Below are 19,449 nucleotides of genomic sequence, written 5' to 3'. Positions count from 1 at the left end.
CTCTAGTTCCCCAACGGTCCCAAGCTAGGAGAGCTCTAGTTCCCCAACGGTCCCAAGCTAGGAGAGCTCTTTCCCCAACGGTCCCAAGCTAGGAGAGCTCTAGTTCCCCAACGGTCCCAAGCTCTAGTTCCCAACGGTCCCAAGCTAGCTCTAGTTCCCCAACGGTCCCAAGCTAGGAGAGCTCTAGTTCCCCAACGGTCCCAAGCTAGGAGAGCTCTAGTTCCCCAACGGTCCCAAGCTAGGAGAGCTCTAGTTCCCCAACGGTCCCAAGCTAGGAGAGCTCTAGTTCCCCAACGGTCCCAAGCTAGGAGAGCTCTAGTTCCCCAACGGTCCCAGCTAGGAGAGCTCTAGTTCCCCAACGGTCCCAAGCTAGGAGAGCTCTAGTTCCCCAACGGTCCCAAGCTAGAGAGCTCTAGTTCCCCAACGGTCCCAAGCTAGGAGAGCTCTAGTTCCCAACGGTCCCAAGCTAGGAGAGCTCTAGTTCCCCAACGGTCCCAAGCTAGGAGTTCCCCAACGGTCCCAAGCTAGGAGAGCTCTAGTTCCCCAACGGTCCCAGCTAGGAGAGCTCTAGTTCCCCAACGGTCCCAGCTAGGAGAGCTCTAGTTCCCCAACGGTCCCAAGCTAGGAGAGCTCTAGTTCCCCAACGGTCCCAAGCTAGGAGAGCTCTAGTTCCCCAACGGTCCCAAGCTAGGAGACCCTCTAGTTCCCCAACGGTCCCAAGCTAGGAGACCTCTAGTTCCCCAACGGTCCCAAGCTAGGAGAGCTCTAGTTCCCCAACGGTCCCAAGCTAGGAGAGCTCTAGTTCCCCAACGGTCCCAAACTAGGAGAGCTCTAGTTCCCCAACGGTCCCAAGCTAGGAGAGCTCTAGTTCCCCAACGGTCTCAAGCTAGGAGAGCTCCAGTTCCCCAAGCTAGGAGAGCTCTAGTTCCCCAACAGCCCCAGCTAGGAGAGCTCTAGTTCCCCAACGGCCCCAGCTAGGAGAGCTCTAGTTCCCCAACGGTCCCAAGCTAGGAGAGCTCCAGTTCCCCAAGCTAGGAGAGCTCTAGTTCCCCAACGGCCTCAAGCTAGGAGAGCTCTAGTTCCCCAACGGCCCCAAGCTAGGAGAGCTCTAGTTCCCCAACGGTCCCAGCTAGGAGAGCTCTAGTTCCCCAACGGTCCCAAGCTAGGAGACCTCTAGTTCCCCAACGGTCCCAAGCTAGGAGAGCTCTAGTTCCCCAACGGTCCCAAGCTAGGAGAGCTCTAGTTCCCCAACGGTCCCAAGCTAGGAGAGCTCTAGTTCCCCAACGGTCCCAAGCTAGGAGAGCTCTAGTTCCCCAACGGTCCCAAGCTAGGAGAGCTCTAGTTCCCCAACGGTCCCAAGCTAGGAGAGCTCTAGTTCCCCAACGGTCCCAAGCTAGGAGAGCTCTAGTTCCCCAACGGTCCCAAGCTAGGAGAGCTCTAGTTCCCCAACGGTCCCAAGCTAGGAGAGCTCTAGTTCCCCAACGGTCCCAAGCTAGGAGAGCTCTAGTTCCCCAACGGTCCCAAGCTAGAGAGCTCTAGTTCCCCAACGGTCCCAAGCTAGGAGAGCTCTAGTTCCCCAACGGTCCCAAGCTAGGAGAGCTCTAGTTCCCCAACGGTCCCAAGCTAGGAGAGCTCTAGTTCCCCAACGGTCCCAAGCTAGGAGAGCTCTAGTTCCCCAACGGCCCCAAGCTAGGAGAGCTCTAGTTCCCCAACGGCCCCAGCTAGGAGAGCTCTAGTTCCCCAACGGTCCCAGCTAGGAGAGCTCTAGTTCCCCAACGGTCCCAAGCTAGGAGAGCTCTAGTTCCCCAACGGTCCCAAGCTAGGAGAGCTCTAGTTCCCCAACGGTCCCAAGCTAGGAGAGCTCTAGTTCCCCAACGGTCCCAAGCTAGGAGAGCTCTAGTTCCCCAACGGTCCCAAGCTAGGAGAGCTCTAGTTCCCCAACGGCCCCAGCTAGGAGAGCTCTAGTTCCCCAATGGTCCCAAGCTAGGAGAGCTCCAGTTCCCCAAGCTAGGAGAGCTCTAGTTCCCCAACGGTCTCAAGCTAGGAGAGCTCTAGTTCCCCAACGGCCCCAAGCTAGGAGAGCTCTAGTTCCCCAACGGCCCCAAGCTAGGAGAGCTCTAGTTCCCCAACGGCCTCAAGCTAGGAGAGCTCTAGTTCCCCAACGGTCTCAAGCTAGGAGAGCTCTAGTTCCCCAACGGTCCAAAGCTAGGAGAGCTCTAGTTCCCCAACGTTGAACACTCTTCTTTGAGTCATAATGCATTGAAATGACTTATGAACTGGGCACACTGGAGGTGTGGCCACTTGGAGACCTCTCACTCAAACCCTTGTCTTATGTTTCACCTACCTCAAATTTCCCAAGAATATTCTAATCATGTTACTAGATGTATCAAGAGTATTTTGAGATTCCGTTATCAACAAATGTGATGGAAAGTACAGTAAATGTACTGTGAACATAAAATCAACAGTGTAATGTTGAGATTCAGTCTTGTGACCTCAACTAAAGTCTAATAATTTTCCCATTATCTCCAAACTGGTCATGAATATGCTTTTCCATTTACATTTAGCCTTATTCATATAGGGCAATTCCCAGGAGTATAAAGGGTTAACAGAAGTCTGTTCCCCTACATGGAGGTCTTCACTAGGCAGGTAGCCTGTTGGTTAGAGGCAGGTAGCCTGGTGGTTAGAGGCAGGTAGCCTAGTGGTTAGAGGCAGGTAGCCTAGTGGTTAGAGGCAGGTAGCCTAGTGGTTAGAGGCAGGTAGCCTGGTGGTTAGAGGCAGGTAGCCTGGCGGTTAGAGGCAGGTAGCCTAGTGGTTAGAGGCAGGTAGCCTGGTGGTTAGAGGTAGGTAGCATGGTGGTTAGAGGCAGGTAGCCTAGTGGTTAGAGGCAGGTAGCCTAGTGGTTAGAGGCAGGTAGCCTAGTGGTTAGAGGCAGGTAGCCTAGTGGTTAGAGCATTGGGCCAGTGAACAAAATGTTGCTAGATTGAATCCACAAGCTGACAAGGTAAGACTCCGTCATTCTGTCCCTGAACAAGGAAATTAACCCACTGTTCCTAGGCCGTCATTGTAAATACGAATTTGTTCTTATTAACTGACTTGACCAGTTAAATAAAAGGTTAAATAAATAAAAAGTTTAAAAAATAAAATAAAAATCACAGATCCACCTGCGCCAGAACACCCAAAATGAGATCCATGACCCGACTAAAGAATGTCACAGGTCTGAGTCGGATCTGATATGATTGTCACAGGTCTGAGTCGGATCTGATATGATTGTCACAGGTCTCTGGTCTGATATGATTGTTACAGGTCTCTGGTCTGATATGATTGTCACAGGTCTCGGGTCTGATATGATTGTCACAGGTCTCTGGTCTGATATGATTGTTACAGGTCTGAGTCGGGTCTGATATGATTGTCACAGGTCTGAGTCGGGTCTGATATGATTGTCACAGGTCTGAGTCGGGTCTGATATGATTGTCACAGGTCTCGGGTCTGATATGATTGTCACAGGTCTCTGGTATGGATCTGATATGATTGTCACAGGTCTCTGGTCTGGATCTGATATGATTGTCACAGGTCTCTGGTATGGATCTGATATGATTGTCACAGGTCTCGGGTCTGATATGATTGTCACAGGTCTCTGGTATGGGTCTGATATGATTGTCACAGGTCTCTGGTCTGATATGATTGTCACAGGTCTCGGGTCTGATATGATTGTCACAGGTCTCGGGTCTGATATGATTGTCACAGGTCTCTGGTCTGATATGATTGTCACAGGTCTCTGGTCTGATATGATTGTTACAGGTCTCGGGTCTGATATGATTGTCACAGGTCTCTGGTCTGATATGATTGTCACAGGTCTCGGGTCTGATATGATTGTCACCTGGTCTGATATGATTGTCACAGGTCTCGGGTCTGATATGATTGTCACAGGTCTGAGTCGGGTCTGATATGATTGTCACAGGTCTCTGGTATGGATCTGATATGATTGTCACAGGTCTCTGGTATGGATCTGATATGATTGTCACAGGTCTCTGGTATGGATCTGATATGATTGTCACAGGTCTCGGGTCTGATATGATTGTCACAGGTCTCTGGTCTGATATGATTGTCACAGGTCTCGGGTCTGATATGATTGTCACCTGGTCTGAGTCGGGTCTGATATGATTGTCACAGGTCTCTGGTCTGATATGATTGTCACAGGTCTCTGGTATGGATCTGATATGATTGTCACAGGTCTCTGGTCTGATATGATTGTTACAGGTCTCTGGTCTGATATGATTGTCACAGGTCTCTGGTATGGATCTGATATGATTGTCACAGGTCTCTGGTCTGATATGATTGTTACAGGTCTCTGGTATGGATCTGATATGATTGTCACAGGTCTCTGGTATGGATCTGATTGTCACCTGGTCTCTGGTCTGATATGATTGTCACCTGGTCTGAGTCGGGTCTGATATGATTGTCACAGGTCTCGGGTCTGATATGATTGTCACAGGTCTCGGGTCTGATATGATTGTCACAGGTCTCTGGTCTGATATGATTGTTACAGGTCTCTGGTCTGATATGATTGTCACAGGTCTCTGGGTCTGATATGATTGTCACAGGTCTCGGGTCTGATATGATTGTCACAGGTCTCGGGTCTGATATGATTGTCACAGGTCTCTGATATGATTGTCACAGGTCTCTGGTATGGGTCTGATATGATTGTCACAGGTCTCTGGTCTGATATGATTGTCACAGGTCTCTGGTATGGGTCTGATATGATTGTCACAGGTCTCTGGTCTGATATGATTGTCACAGGTCTCTGGTATGGGTCTGATATGATTGTCACAGGTCTCGGGTCTGATATGATTGTCACAGGTCTCTGGTCTGATATGATTGTCACAGGTCTCTGGTCTGATATGATTGTCACAGGTCTCTGGTATGGATCTGATATGATTGTCACAGGTCTCTGGTCTGATATGATTGTCACAGGTCTCTGATATGATTGTCACAGGTCTCTGGTATGGGTCTGATATGATTGTCACAGGTCTCTGGTCTGATATGATTGTCACAGGTCTCTGGTCTGATATGATTGTCACAGGTCTCTGGTCTGATATGATTGTCACAGGTCTCTGGTCTGATATGATTGTCACAGGTCTCGGGTCTGATATGATTGTTACAGGTCTCTGGTCTGATATGATTGTCACAGGTCTCTGGTCTGATATGATTGTCACAGGTCTCTGGTCTGATATGATTGTCACAGGTCTCGGGTCTGATATGATTGTTACAGGTCTCTGGTCTGATATGATTGTTACAGGTCTCTGGTATGGGTCTGATATGATTGTCACAGGTCTCTACTGCTGCAGTAGAGAGAAATGTTTATGCTGCTGCTCTTGCTTTTCATGAGAGTGGAGAGTGGCACATGTAGCTTGGTGTTGGCCAATCATGAGTCAGAGCTGCAGTAGGCTACAGTGAGAGCCTCCGTGTGGTAAAAGTAAGGAGATATCTAATCAATGGAAGATGTAATTAAAAGTTAAAGGAGAAGGATGGGCTACAACCAAGAGCCAACAGGCAGGCTGCTCCTTAGATTCTGAGTTGTTGTTGTCTGGAACTGTAGGATTAGAAAACATGCACTGCAGCCTCTGTTAGCCTAGCTAGCTAACGGTAGCTAGCTTAACTAGCTTCTCCCGGTTTGATGCAGTCAAGAACTTCGTAATCATATTTGATAATAAATAACCTCGCTATGGAAGCCATTACTCTACTGCAGCTTGGTTGGTTACTGTCTCGCTCCTCCCTGCTCCCCATGTCACTAGCTCAGAGTATGGCCCCCCCCCCCCTCCTAGAGCGGAACCACTCTCCCTCAGAGTATGGCCCCTCCCCCCCTCCTAGAGCGGCACCACTCTCCCTCAGAGTATGGCCCCTCCCCCTCCTAGAGCGGCACCACTCTCCCTCAGAGTATGGCCCCTCCCCCCTCCTAGAGCGGCACCACTCTCCCTCAGAGTATGGCCCCTCCCCCTCCCCTCCTAGAGCGGCACCACTCTCCCTCAGAGTATGGCCCCTCCCCCTCCTAGAGCGGCACCACTCTCCCTCAGAGTATGGCCCTCCCCCTCCTAGAGCGGCACCACTCTCCCTCAGAGTATGGCCCCCCCCCTCCTAGAGCGGCACCACTCTCCCTCAGAGTATGGCCCCTCCCCCTCCTAGAGCGGCACCACTCTCCCTCAGAGTATGGCCCCTCCCCCCACCTAGAGCCCCCTCTCCCTCAGAGCCCCCTCCCTAGAGCCACCACTCTCCCTCAGAGTATGGCCCCTCCCCCTCCTAGAGCGGCACCACTCTCCCTCAGAGTATGGCCCCTCCCCCTCCTAGAGCGGCACCACTCTCCCTCAGAGTATGGCCCCTCCCACCTCCTAGAGCGGCACCACTCTCCCTCAGAGTATGGCCCCCCCCTAGAGCGGCACCACTCTCCCTCAGAGTATGGCCCCTCCCCCCTCCTAGAGCGGCACCACTCTCCCTCTCGCACTTTATTAACCGGAGCTGACAAAGTAGCTTAAATTACTTTTCTGCTGATTCCCTCAGTCAGACCGGGTCTGGACCCAACCAGGTTATACGGAATGGGTCTAGTTGTCCTCGGGTCCATTCGGTACAGGTCTCTATATTAACTTCTTGGACCCGTTCTTCTACATTCACATCCCCAGACCAAAGTGAAGAACTAACAGTAACATCTGTCCACCGCAGGGTGATTCAGGGAGGAAGTAAAAACAGATGACTCAGAAAAGGTCGCTACGGTATCTTTGCATCTCTAGGTAAGCGTGAACACGTGTGTTACCTGCAGAGTATCATCTATCAGAGTGAGGATGTACTGGACAGTCTGCTCCTTAGAGATGTGAGCCATCAGGTTCAGGAACGTCTTGGCACACTGGAAATACACAATATATACGTTACTAACACTATACAGACATACTAGGGTTGGGAGATGTCAACAGTCATCCTACGTTGATTATGAAGTGACTAAAACAGTGATATGTGATCGCTCACTATTTCCACCCCCCCCAAAACATGTGGTTGAAGAAGTCGCTCACGATGGTAAAATCCTTATATTAAGGATTTTACCATTTTCTTTTCAGGAAAACCAGGGTTACAAGTAGAACACAGAACAGTTCAATGTTTTATTTTATTGCCAAATGTGAAAATACATTTTGTCCGCCAAAGCAAAAAAACAGATTTTGTATTTATTTATATGAACGTTGTTCACTCAGTGGGAAATTACTATCCAACCAATCAGTGACAACTGTATGGAGTTTGCTTTATCTTGTCCAGGTCGCAGTTGTAAATGAGAACTTGCTCTCAACTAGCCTACCTGGTTAAATAAAAAAGGTTAAATATTCATTTATTTATTTTGATTCATAGAGCAAAACATGTACATGTGCGTGAGTCTCCACTTTTCATATATAGCTTTTAATAGGTTTGTAGCTCAAACAGACGTTTTTGTAAAAAGACCCGGCCGAGGAACCGTCGGGATCCGGCATTACGGTGGGACTCATTGGGTTAAGAAATAAATGACTGGCTAAGCCTAATCAGCCTTGCCTGTGCTAAATGGATCTCACACGCGAAGTGATACAAATGACTTCGCTGGTGACATGCCCCTCAAAATGTGACCGACCGCCTCGATGTTATGTAGCCAAATATGAAATGAGCTAGAAAATAATATATCATGCAATGCAATGTTAAGAAAAAAGGGAATGTAATTATGCTTTGAAAATTGATAAACTTGTAATGCCATTTGATAAAATGGACCTTGAATGTTTTGATACCTACTGGAGAGCTCTTTGTCTATACCCATTCAGCATCATTCACACCCTCTTAAGCTTTAGCCCCACCCATTCAGCATCGTTCACACCCTCTTAAGCTTTAGCCCCACCCATTCAGCATTGTTCACACCCTCTTAAGCTTTAGCCCCACCCATTCAGCATCGTTCACACTCTCTTAAGCTTTAGCCCCACCCATCTCTTTAAGGATTCACATGTGAGGCCATGTGCTAAACAGAGGGAGTAATGTAGTAAACAACCAAAGATTTCAAGACTAAAAGTGGTAAAAGTAGTAGACTACAATAAGGAAAAACTCCAGGTTAAAATACACTTCATCTGACTTTGGTGCAGGTCATGTTGTTCTTCACATTACCGTCTCTGGTAACACACACTGTATCAAATAAAATGACACCAGTGTCCTGTGAAGGTGACAACAGTACAGTGAAATGGTTGCTTGCATAGTAGCAGAACGTGTCAATTATAATTATTAGACAAAGCTTACCTGACACACTTGTCTAAATTGTGAAGGAAATGCCGTAATCACCCCCAGCCACATCTAGCTAAGTGGATGGGTCCCTATTGTCTAGACATTTTCATGAAATACAATAGATGGCCGTAGAAACATCTAAATTATGATTAATGGAAACAGGATGCACCTGAGCACAATTATGAGTGTCATAAGCAAAGGGTGTGATACTTCTGGTGTGTTTTTTTATTATAATATATTTGCAAAAATGTCTAAAAACCTGTTTCTGCTTTGTCATTATGGGGTGTGTAGATTAATGAGGAAAAACATGAATTTAATCCATTTTAGAATAAGGTCATAACGTAACAAAACGTGGGAAAAGTTGATGGCTCTGAATACTTTCCGAATTCACTGAAACAAAAAAAACACCACAGACACACATTATATAACCTGTCCCCCAGAAGCTGGGATTTAAATATGTTATTTATTTCACCTTTATTTAACCAGGCAAGCCAGTCATTTCCAACTGCGACCTGGTCAAGATAAAGCATGGCAGTGCGACAAAAACGACACAGAGTTACACTTAAACAAACGTACATTCAATAACACAATAGAAAAATACATGTACAGTGTGTGCAATTGGCGTGAGGAGGCAAAAAAAATAGGCCATAGTAGCGAAGTAATTACAATTTAGCAGATTAACACTGGAGTGATAGATGAGCAGATGGTGTGCAAGTAGAGACACCGGGGTGCAAAAGAGCAAAAAAAAGTCAATAAAAACAATATGGGGATGAGGTAGTTGGATGGGCTATTTACAGATGGGCTATTTACAGGTGCAATGATCTGTGAGCTGCTCTGACAGCTGATGCTTAAAGCTAGTGAGGGAGATATGAGTCTCCAGCTTCAGTGATTTTTGCAATTCATTCCAGTCATTGGCAGCAGAGAACTGGAAGGAAAGGCGGCCAAAGGAGGTGTTGGCTTTGGGGATGAGCAGTGAAATATACCTGCTGGAGCGCGTGCTACGGGTGGGTGTTGCCATGGTGACCAGTGAGCTGAGATAAGGCGGGGCTTTACCTAGCAAAGACTTGAAGATGACCTTGGAGGGCCAGCCGACGAGAGCATACAGGTCGCAGTGGTGTGTGGTATATGGGGCTTTGGTGACAAAACAGAGGGCACTGTGATAGACTACATCCAGTTCGCTGAGTGTTGGAGGCTATTTTGTAAATGACGTCGCCGAAGTCGAGGATCGGTAGGATAGTCAGTACACATGAAGACAGCACACAAGGAATACTTGTGAAAACGTCATGCATTAAATGAAGACCGGCTAATGTGAAAAGCCATCTTGGAGGATATGCATATAGCAGTAAATGTAGCTACAGATGTAATTCTCCATTACAGGTACTGTTTGTCGTAGCAAATTCACAACTTGACGATAAAAGATATGACTGTATGAAAATCTGGACAATGCCCAACCCTAGTCATGGAGAATCTCATCTGAAGCTACATTAAAATGCAGCTGTGCAGTAACAGCTAGCTGGTTTATTGTGTGTGTGTGTGTGTGTGTGTGTGTGTGTGTGTGTGTGTGTGTGTGTGTGTGTGTACCTGATGTCCTTCGTTGGTGAGGATGATCTGTTTCTCCTCAGAAGGAGCCACTTCAAACTTCTTAATGAACTCACAGTCCTCGGCAGAGATCATCTGGCCCCTATGAGACACACAGCGTGATAATTATACAACAGTCTATGAGACACACAGCATGATAATTATACAACAGTCAGACACACAGCATGATAATTATACAACAGTCTATGAGACACACAGCCTGATAATTATACAACAGTCTATGAGACACACAGCATGATAATTATACAACAGTCAGACACACAGCATGATAATTATACAACAGTCAGACACACAGCATGATAATTATACAACAGTCAGAGACACACAGCATGATAATTATACAACAGTCTATGAGACACACAGCATGATAATTATACAACAGTCTATGAGACACACAGCATGATAATTATACAACAGTCAGACACACAGCATGATAATTATACAACAGTCTATGAGACACACAGCATGATAATTATACAACAGTCTATGAGACACACAGCGTGATAATTATACAACAGTCAGACACACAGCATGATAATTATACAACAGTCTATGAGACACACAGCATGATAATTATACAACAGTCTATGAGACACACAGCATGATAATTATACAACAGTCAGACACACAGCATGATAATTATACAACAGTCTATGAGACACACAGCATGATAATTATACAACAGTCAGAGACACACAGCATGATAATTATACAACAGTCAGACACACAGCATGATAATTATACAACAGTCAGACACACAGCATGATAATTATACAACAGTCTATGAGACACACAGCCTGATAATTATACAACAGTCAGAGACACAGCATGATAATTATACAACAGTCAGAGACACACAGCATGATAATTATACAACAGTCTATGAGACACACAGCCTGATAATTATACAACAGTCAGAGACACACAGCATGATAATTATACAACAGTCTATGAGACACACAGCGTGATAATTATACAACAGTCAGACACACAGCGTGATAATTATACAACAGTCTGAGACACACAGCATGATAATTATACAACAGTCTATGAGACACACAGCATGATAATTATACAACAGTCAGACACACAGCATGATAATTATACAACAGTCTGAGACACACAGCATGATAATTATACAACAGTCTATGAGACACACAGCATGATAATTATACAACAGTCTATGAGACACACAGCGTGATAATTATACAACAGTCAGACACACAGCATGATAATTATACAACAGTCTATGAGACACACAGCATGATAATTATACAACAGTCTATGAGACACACAGCATGATAATTATACAACAGTCTATGAGACACACAGCGTGATAATTATACAACAGTCTATGAGACACACAGCATGATAATTATACAACAGTCTATGAGACACACAGCATGATAATTATACAACAGTCTATGAGACACACAGCATGATAATTATACAACAGTCTATGAGACACACAGCATGATAATTATACAACAGTCAGAGACACACAGCGTGATAATTATACAACAGTCTTGGGGAAGCTACTCTGAAAATAGTTTTAAAAGCTGTCAATTACTTCCCACTGGAAGTAAAGCTACACTAAAGCTACTTTGAAAAAGAAGTTCACTACATTCAAACTACTTGTTGATAAATTATCATATACAAAAATTGCAGGAACACTTTGGAATCATATGTTAAAACCGAATGAGTAATTTAGCAAATTAAAACGGTTGTCTTTCTGTTTTGTATGCTTTATCTACTGTATTAAAAGCACCCATTTCACACTATTCACAAAGTCTAATAGGGAAGTAAAGCTTCAGTAGTCTATCGCTCCTCTCGTGTTGGGCGTGCCAGATCAAATGTCTCAAAGGCTGTATGCTGGAGCCTGCAGGCATATGGGTAGAGAAGTAGTTGTCTTTCCATGGAAATGTACTTCCTAAATATTATTGGCTAATCTAGTCTCGGACATTGACTGGAAATATTGATGAAATATGTGTGTCGGTCTGCAAATTGTCCCGCTCCTATCAAAGTTGGTTTTCAAATCACTTCCGTTTTGTAGCTTATTCCTTATTGTATTAAAAGCACTTCCGTCACAATATTCACAAATTAATAGCCTAATTCTTGCTGATTTACATTGAGTAGGCTACCGTCCGTCTCTTTTGTTGGGCGCCTATGTGTGGTCGCACTTAAATAGCCTGTAGACTAGGTTATATAGGTGGAGAAGCAGGCCCATTAAATAGCCTGTAGACTAGGTTATATGGGTGGAGAAGCAGGCCCATTAAATAGCCTGTAGACTAGGTTATATGGGTGGAGAAGTAGGCCCATTAAATAGCCTGTAGACTAGGTTATATGGGTGGAGAAGCAGGCCCATTAAATAGCCTGTAGACTAGGTTATATGGGTGGAGAAGCAGGCCATTAAATAGCCTGTAGACTAGGTTATATGGGTGGAGAAGTAGGCCCATTAAATAGCCTGTAGACTAGGTTATATGGGTGGAGAAGCAGGCCCATTAAATAGCCTGTAGACTAGGTAGGTTATATGGGTGGAGAAGCAGGCCATTAAATAGCCTGTAGACTAGGTTATATGGGTGGAGAAGCAGGCCATTAAATAGCCTGTAGACTAGGTAGGTTATATGGGTGGAGAAGCAGGCCATTAAATAGCCTGTAGACTAGGTTATATGGGTGGAGAAGCAGGCCATTAAATAGCCTGTAGACTAGGTTATATGGGTGGAGAAGCAGGCCATTAAATAGCCTGTAGACTAGGTTATATGGGTGGAGAAGCAGGCCCATTAAATAGCCTGTAGACTAGGTTATATGGGTGGAGAAGCAGGCCATTAAATAGCCTGTAGACTAGGTTATATGGGTGGAGAAGCAGGCCATTAAATAGCCTGTAGACTAGGTTATATGGGTGGAGAAGTAGGCCCATTAAATAGCCTGTAGACTAGGTTATATGGGTGGAGAAGTAGGCCCATTAAATAGCCTGTAGACTAGGTTATATAGGTGGAGAAGCAGGCCCATTAAATAGCCTGTAGACTAGGTTATATAGGTGGAGAAGCAGGCCATTAAATAGCCTGTAGACTAGGTTATATGGGTGGAGAAGTAGGCCCATTAAATAGCCTGTAGACTAGGTTATATAGGTGGAGAAGCAGGCCATTAAATAGCCTGTAGACTAGGTTATATAGGTGGAGAAGCAGGCCATTAAATAGCCTGTAGACTAGGTTATATGGGTGGAGAAGCAGGCCATTAAATAGCCTGTAGACTAGGTTATATGGGTGGAGAAGCAGGCCCATTAAATAGCCTGTAGACTAGGTAGGTTATATGGGTGGAGAAGCAGGCCATTAAATAGCCTGTAGACTAGGTTATATGGGTGGAGAAGCAGGCCATTAAATAGCCTGTAGACTAGGTTATATGGGTGGAGAAGCAGGCCCATTAAATAGCCTGTAGACTAGGTTATATGGGTGGAGAAGTAGGCCCATTAAATAGCCTGTAGACTAGGTTATATGGGTGGAGAAGTAGGCCCATTAAATAGCCTGTAGACTAGGTTATATAGGTGGAGAAGCAGGCCATTAAATAGCCTGTAGACTAGGTTATATGGGTGGAGAAGTAGGCCCATTAAATAGCCTGTAGACTAGGTTATATAGGTGGAGAAGTAGGCCCATTAAATAGCCTGTAGACTAGGTTATATAGGTGGAGAAGTAGGCCCATTAAATAGCCTGTAGACTAGGTTATATAGGTGGAGAAGCAGGCCATTAAATAGCCTGTAGACTAGGTTATATGGGTGGAGAAGCAGGCCCATTAAATAGCCTGTAGACTAGGTTATATGGGTGGAGAAGCAGGCCATTAAATAGCCTGTAGACTAGGTTATATGGGTGGAGAAGTAGGCCCATAAATAGCCTGTAGACTAGGTTATATGGGTGGAGAAGTAGGCCCATTAAATAGCCTGTAGACTAGGTTATATGGGTGGAGAAGTAGGCCCATTAAATAGCCTGTAGACTAGGTTATATAGGTGGAGAAGCAGGCCATTAAATGGCCGCAGGTAGCCTAGCGGTTAGAGCGTTGGACAAGTAGGCAAAAAGGTTGCTGGCTCGAATACCCGAGCCAACAAGGTGAAAAGTATGTCGATGTGCCCTTGAGCAAAGCGCTTAACCCCAATTTGCTCAAGGGTCAATGTACTACTATGGCTGAACGTGTAAAAAGTGTATATTTCACAGCACTTGTGTGACACGTGTATATATATTTTTACCCATTTTTCATGATATCCAATTGCGATCTTGTCTCCTCGCTGCAACTCCCCAATGGGTGCTGGGCCGAATGGGCACCGCCCTATGGGACTCCTGTTCACAGCCGGTTGTGACAGCCTGGGATTGAACCCGTGTCTGTAGTGATGCCTCAAACACTGTGATGCAATCCCTTAGACCGCTGCGCCACTCGGGAGGCCGACCATCGGGTTCTTGGTCTCCTCCCTGACCAAGGCCCTTCTCCACAGATTGCTCAGTTTGGCCGGGTGGTCAGTTCTAGGAAGAGTCTTGGTGGTTCCAAACTTCTTCCATTTGGATGGAGGCAAATGTGTTCTTGGGGACCTTCAATGCTGCAGAATGATGGAGGCCACTGTGTTCTTGGGGACCTTCAATGCTGCAGAATGATGGAGGCCACTGTGTTCTTGGGGACCTTCAATGCTGCAGACATTTTTTGGTATCCTTCTCCAGATCTGGTGCCTCGACACAATCCTGTCTCGGAGCTCTAAGATCATTTCTTTCAACCTCATGTTTTGGTTTTTGCTCTGACATGCACTGTCCACTGTGGGACCTTATATACTGTAGATAGGTGTGTGCCTTTCAAATCATGTCCAAACAATTTAATGTAGCCTAATATAAATGGGCCAGGTGAGAATCTGTCATTTTTACCTATTTCTTAGGATATTTTTGTGCATTTTGTTCCTGACTAGGCTGGATAAATAGCTGGGGTTGGGGCTGCAAAGTGAGCTGCGTCACATAAGCCTAAAATTACACTGAAGGGCTGCAGTCGGGTTTGGGACCAGTTCTTGCGGGAGAGAGATGAAGAAATCAGTCCCGAGTAGACCTCTATTACATGGCAGAAAAGGAATTAACAACTGAAAACACCTATATTTAAATGTAGTTCAGCTGCCACCAAGCTACTGCAAAACGTTGTTGAATTACACCCCCAAGTTTCTCTAGGGGGTGGATCAGCTTTAATATTTACTAGTTTTATTGGTTTATTGGGATCCCCAGCTACTCTTCCTGGGGTCCACACAAAATACAGCATGACAACAAAACACTGATAGACAAGAACAGTCACATATAAAACAACCAAATACAAACAAACCAGCTAAAGCACAACATGTTACGAGTGTGAGACATTTCAGCCATTTCAGTCAGGAAACTAAAAAGACTTGGCATGGGTCCTGAGATCTTTCAAAGGTTCTACAGCTGCAACATCGAGAGCATCGCTCTGGATAAGAGCGTCTGCTAAATTACTTAAATGTAAATGTAATCCTGACCGGTTGCATCACTGCCTGGTATGGCAACCGCTCAGCCTCCGACCGCAAGGCACTTCAGAAGGTAGTGGGTACGGCCCAGTACATCACTGGGGCTAAGCTGCATGCCATCGAGGACCTGGACACCAGCAGGTGTCAGAGGAAGGCCCTGAAAATTGTCAAAGACTCCAGTCACCCCAGTCATAGACTGTTCTCTCTACTACCGCATGGGGGCGTGCTCTGCCCTCCTTTTTCTCTAGTCCACGATCATCTCCTTTGTCTTTATCACGTCGAGGGAGAGGATGTTGTCCTGGCACCACACGGCCAGGTCTCTGACCTCCTCCCTACAGGCTGTCTCATCGTTGAGGGAGAGGTTGTTGTCCTGGCACTACCAGGTCTCTGACCTCCTCCCTATAGGCTGTCTCATCGTTGAGGGAGAGGTTGTTGTCCTGGCACCACACGGCCAGTTCTCTGACCTCCTCCCTATAGGCTGTCTCATCGTTGTCGATGATCAGACCTATCACTGTTGTGTCGTCAGCAAATTTAATGATGGTGTTGGGAGTCGTGCTTGAGCTCTGAGCTGTATGATATTTGATTACGCAGACAACGCTGACAGTTTACTCCTTCACATATTTACAATCCTCATAATATCTGGCTAAATGATTGACCCATAAGACATAGCATGATTATTGAACTACAAATCCACTCCTGAAGTCACCTGACCCCAATCATATGACCTTGAGACACATACAAATTGATAGGCCTATATTATATACATAATAGATATTCATAGTTTTTCCCCGACCTCTGCTGAAATCATTTGACCCCTTTGAGACAAGATACACACAGTGTGACTGATGACTATTAAAATACACGCTAAGACATACAATGAGAACATTCAAATAAAAATCTAATTTGGTATTTATTAGGATCCCATTAGCCACTGCAAAAGCATCATCTCCTCTTCCTGGGGTACACATAATTAGACTAGAACGCCAGTGTTATGGGCCTAGCTCTGCTTTAGATGGAGCAGTGAACCCCAGTGTTATGGGCCTAGCTCTGCTTTAGATAGAGCAGTGAACCCCAGTGTTATGGGCCTAGCTCTGCTTTAGATGGAGCAGTGAACCCCAGTGTTATGGGCCTAGCTCTGCTTTAGATAGAGCAGTGAACCCCAGTGTTATGGGCCTAGCTCTGCTTTAGATGGAGCAGTGAACCCCAGTGTTATGGGCCTAGCTCTGCTTTAGATAGAGCAGTGAACCCCAGTGTTATGGGCCTAGCTCTGCTTTAGATAGAGCAGTGAACCCCAGTGTTATGGGCCTAGCTCTGCTTTAGATGGAGCAGTGAACCCCAGTGTTATGGGCCTAGCTCTGCTTTAGTTAGAGCAGTGAACCCCAGTGTTATGGGCCTAGCTCTGCTTTAGATGGAGCAGTGAACCCCAGTGTTATGGGCCTAGCTCTGCTTTAGATAGAGCAGTGAACCCCAGTGTTATGGGCCTAGCTCTGCTTTAGATAGAGCAGTGAACCCCAGTGTTATGGGCCTAGCTCTGCTTTAGATGGAGCAGTGAACCCCAGTGTTATGGGCCTAGCTCTGCTTTAGATAGAGCAGTGAACCCCAGTGTTATGGGCCTAGCTCTGCTTTAGATAGAGCAGTGAACCCCAGTGTTATGGGCCTAGCTCTGCTTTAGATGGAGCAGTGAACCCCAGTGTTATGGGCCTAGCTCTGCTTTAGATAGAGCAGTGAACCCCAGTGTTATGGGCCTAGCTCTGCTTTAGATGGAGCAGTGAACCCCAGTGTTACGGGCCTAGCTCTGCTTTAGATAGAGCAGTGAACCCCAGTGTTATGGGCCTAGCTCTGCTTTAGATGGAGCAGTGAACCCCAGTGTTATGGGCCTAGCTCTGCTTTAGATAGAGCAGTGAACCCCAGTGTTATGGGCCTAGCTCTGCTTTAGATGGAGCAGTGAACCCCAGTGTTATGGGCCTAGCTCTGCTTTAGATGGAGCAGTGAACCCCAGTGTTATGGGCCTAGCTCTGCTTTAGATGGAGCAGTGAACCCCAGTGTTATGGGCCTAGCTCTGCTTTAGATAGAGCAGTGAACCCCAGTGTTATGGGCCTAGCTCTGCTTTAGATAGAGCAGTGAACCCCAGTGTTATGGGCCTAGCTCTGCTTTAGATGGAGCAGTGAACCCCAGTGTTATGGGCCTAGCTCTGCTTTAGATAGAGCAGTGAACCCCAGTGTTATGGGCCTAGCTCTGCTTTAGATAAAGACACGGGGACTCACTTCTTTGTCTGTCTTTTTGACTTCTGTTTAACACTAACAGTACTTCCTAATTACAGAAGCAGCTTACAGTAGCTGACAACACTGGCATTACCCCTGGAAATACTACAAGAGCAGAGTGAAGTGGCCTTTTCCAGCACTATACAAGCTGATTCAACATATTATTAAAAGACCATGATTAGAAGAATCAGTGTAGTGCTATGAATGGACAGCCATGAATATCTCATATCCACAAGACTGTGACTCACAGCCCAGAGAAATACCAAAATAACCTTTCGACTAGTACTAAGCCTAGTGCCCAGCATGAAAATGACTAAATTAAAAGGTGCACTATAGAGAAGAGAATCATTGTACCATCTAAAAAGAAGAAGATTTTCCACAACCCAAAATATTGGATTTAAGTGTTTGAAAATGGTGTACAAAACCGAAAGACGCAAAAACTAAAAACTTAAGACCGGGAAGCATATAAATAGCGCACAGAACACATCTACCGCTTCTTAGAGACTTCCTTTCAATAAGAACGACAGAACGATAACAAACATTTCTATGTGAATTTAGGTCAGGTCACCCAAAACGTTACAGATTGCAGCTTTAAAGGACGAACAGGGATAGTGCCCTATGAACAAAATATGAGGGAGCTCAAAAAATGCCATGAAAGAGGGGTGGAGGAAGAGGAGTAGGGCGAAGGTGTACTTACTGCAGGTATGACTGCCAGTTGACCTTGTTGGCTCGGACTTCAGCTGCCTTGGCAGCAATGATGTTGGTGGGCACTGCAGCGTCCACCGCCCCGCGGATATCCATCCTGATACACCTGTAGGATACCTCTCTGGACAAGAATGAATAACTACCTGGAAGGAAGGAGACAGGTGGGTTTGATTGATAAATAATACTCAGTCATACATCAACACGTCATTGGGATACACACACACATATATATATATACATACAAACATAAGGAGATTTTGCATCATTCATTTTTCATAATAACCTAATTCTGCAGGTGAGAGCCCATGACCAACTCTGTAACCAGATCAGCTGCTTTAGCTAACGCAACATTACCCAGTAGCTAACTTGGCTAATGTAATGCAATGTCATGTTGGTGCAGTAACGTTATTGACCACACATGTGTATTATTTAGTTACAACGACAGCACTTGTCAACAAATCCTGAAATTAGTGTTGTTACTGAATGCGTTTGAGTCGTCTCGCCAGCTAGGTGAGCTAACTGGCTAATGTCAATACCCTGGTGCAAGCTAACGATAGCTTAATTTAGCATCAATGCCAATATATTCTAACGAAATAACAAACAATACAGAACCTATCTCAAATAAACATTCCAATACAATTTTCCTACCGTTAAAACACACAAGCCAAATAGAGCATTAATTTCCGTGGTTTAAAATCAAAAGGCCATCAAGTATCTCTCCGCTAACAACTACAACGTGATGCTGTCAGCAGGAAGCCCTGAATTCCAGTCAGCTGTCCTCTGCCCTTCAATGACGCTTTACGTCGCTTCAATGACGTTTTACGTCGTAACGTCCCAGTGTACCTATTGTAGGGAGTAATACATGTCCCTTCCCCAAGCAAGGGAGTGATGAGGAGAAAGAAAGAAAGAAAGAAAGAAAGAAAGAAAGAAAGAAAGAAAGAAAGAAAGAAAGAAAGAAAGAAAGAAAGAAAGAAGCGGATGATGGAAGTGGATTCTGAATACAATGGCGATAGAACCAAGGAGAATTGGAATATTGTCAAAAAGAATGGAAAACAGAGCCAAGTGGTATACAGTGATGAGAATGACCCTTCTAGTAGGAGTACTGTTTGTAAATGAGGA

General features: G+C 45.5%; 1 protein-coding gene across 4 annotated transcripts in view; it reads right to left on the bottom strand.

The window, feature by feature from the left end:
• The window catches only part of LOC115126260 (V-type proton ATPase subunit H), a 68,834-nt gene extending 49,752 nt beyond the window's left edge, over nt 1-19,082 (bottom strand). For 2 of the 4 annotated variants that reach the window (XM_065006026.1, XM_065006029.1), the window contains exons 1-4: nt 18,979-19,066; nt 18,323-18,473; nt 9,850-9,949; nt 6,803-6,892 (exon numbers count right to left, since the gene is read on the bottom strand). In XM_065006026.1, the coding sequence (XP_064862098.1) occupies nt 6,803-6,892; nt 9,850-9,949; nt 18,323-18,426 (294 nt within the window). In that variant the 5' untranslated portion in view covers nt 18,427-18,473; nt 18,979-19,066. Of the gene's footprint in view, nt 1-6,802; nt 6,893-9,849; nt 9,950-18,322; nt 18,474-18,978 lie in introns of all 4 variants that reach the window. The other 2 variants (XM_065006028.1, XM_065006027.1) reach the window with 2 other exon arrangements.
• Nucleotides 19,083-19,449: the final 367 nt, after the last annotated feature.

The sequence above is a fragment of the Oncorhynchus nerka genome, linkage group LG20, assembly GCF_034236695.1.
Source record: "Oncorhynchus nerka isolate Pitt River linkage group LG20, Oner_Uvic_2.0, whole genome shotgun sequence".
In the NCBI taxonomy this organism is placed as follows: Eukaryota; Metazoa; Chordata; class Actinopteri; order Salmoniformes; family Salmonidae; genus Oncorhynchus; species Oncorhynchus nerka.
Note: the sequence above shows the minus strand (reverse complement) of the source record. Positions and strands in the feature narration are given on the sequence as shown.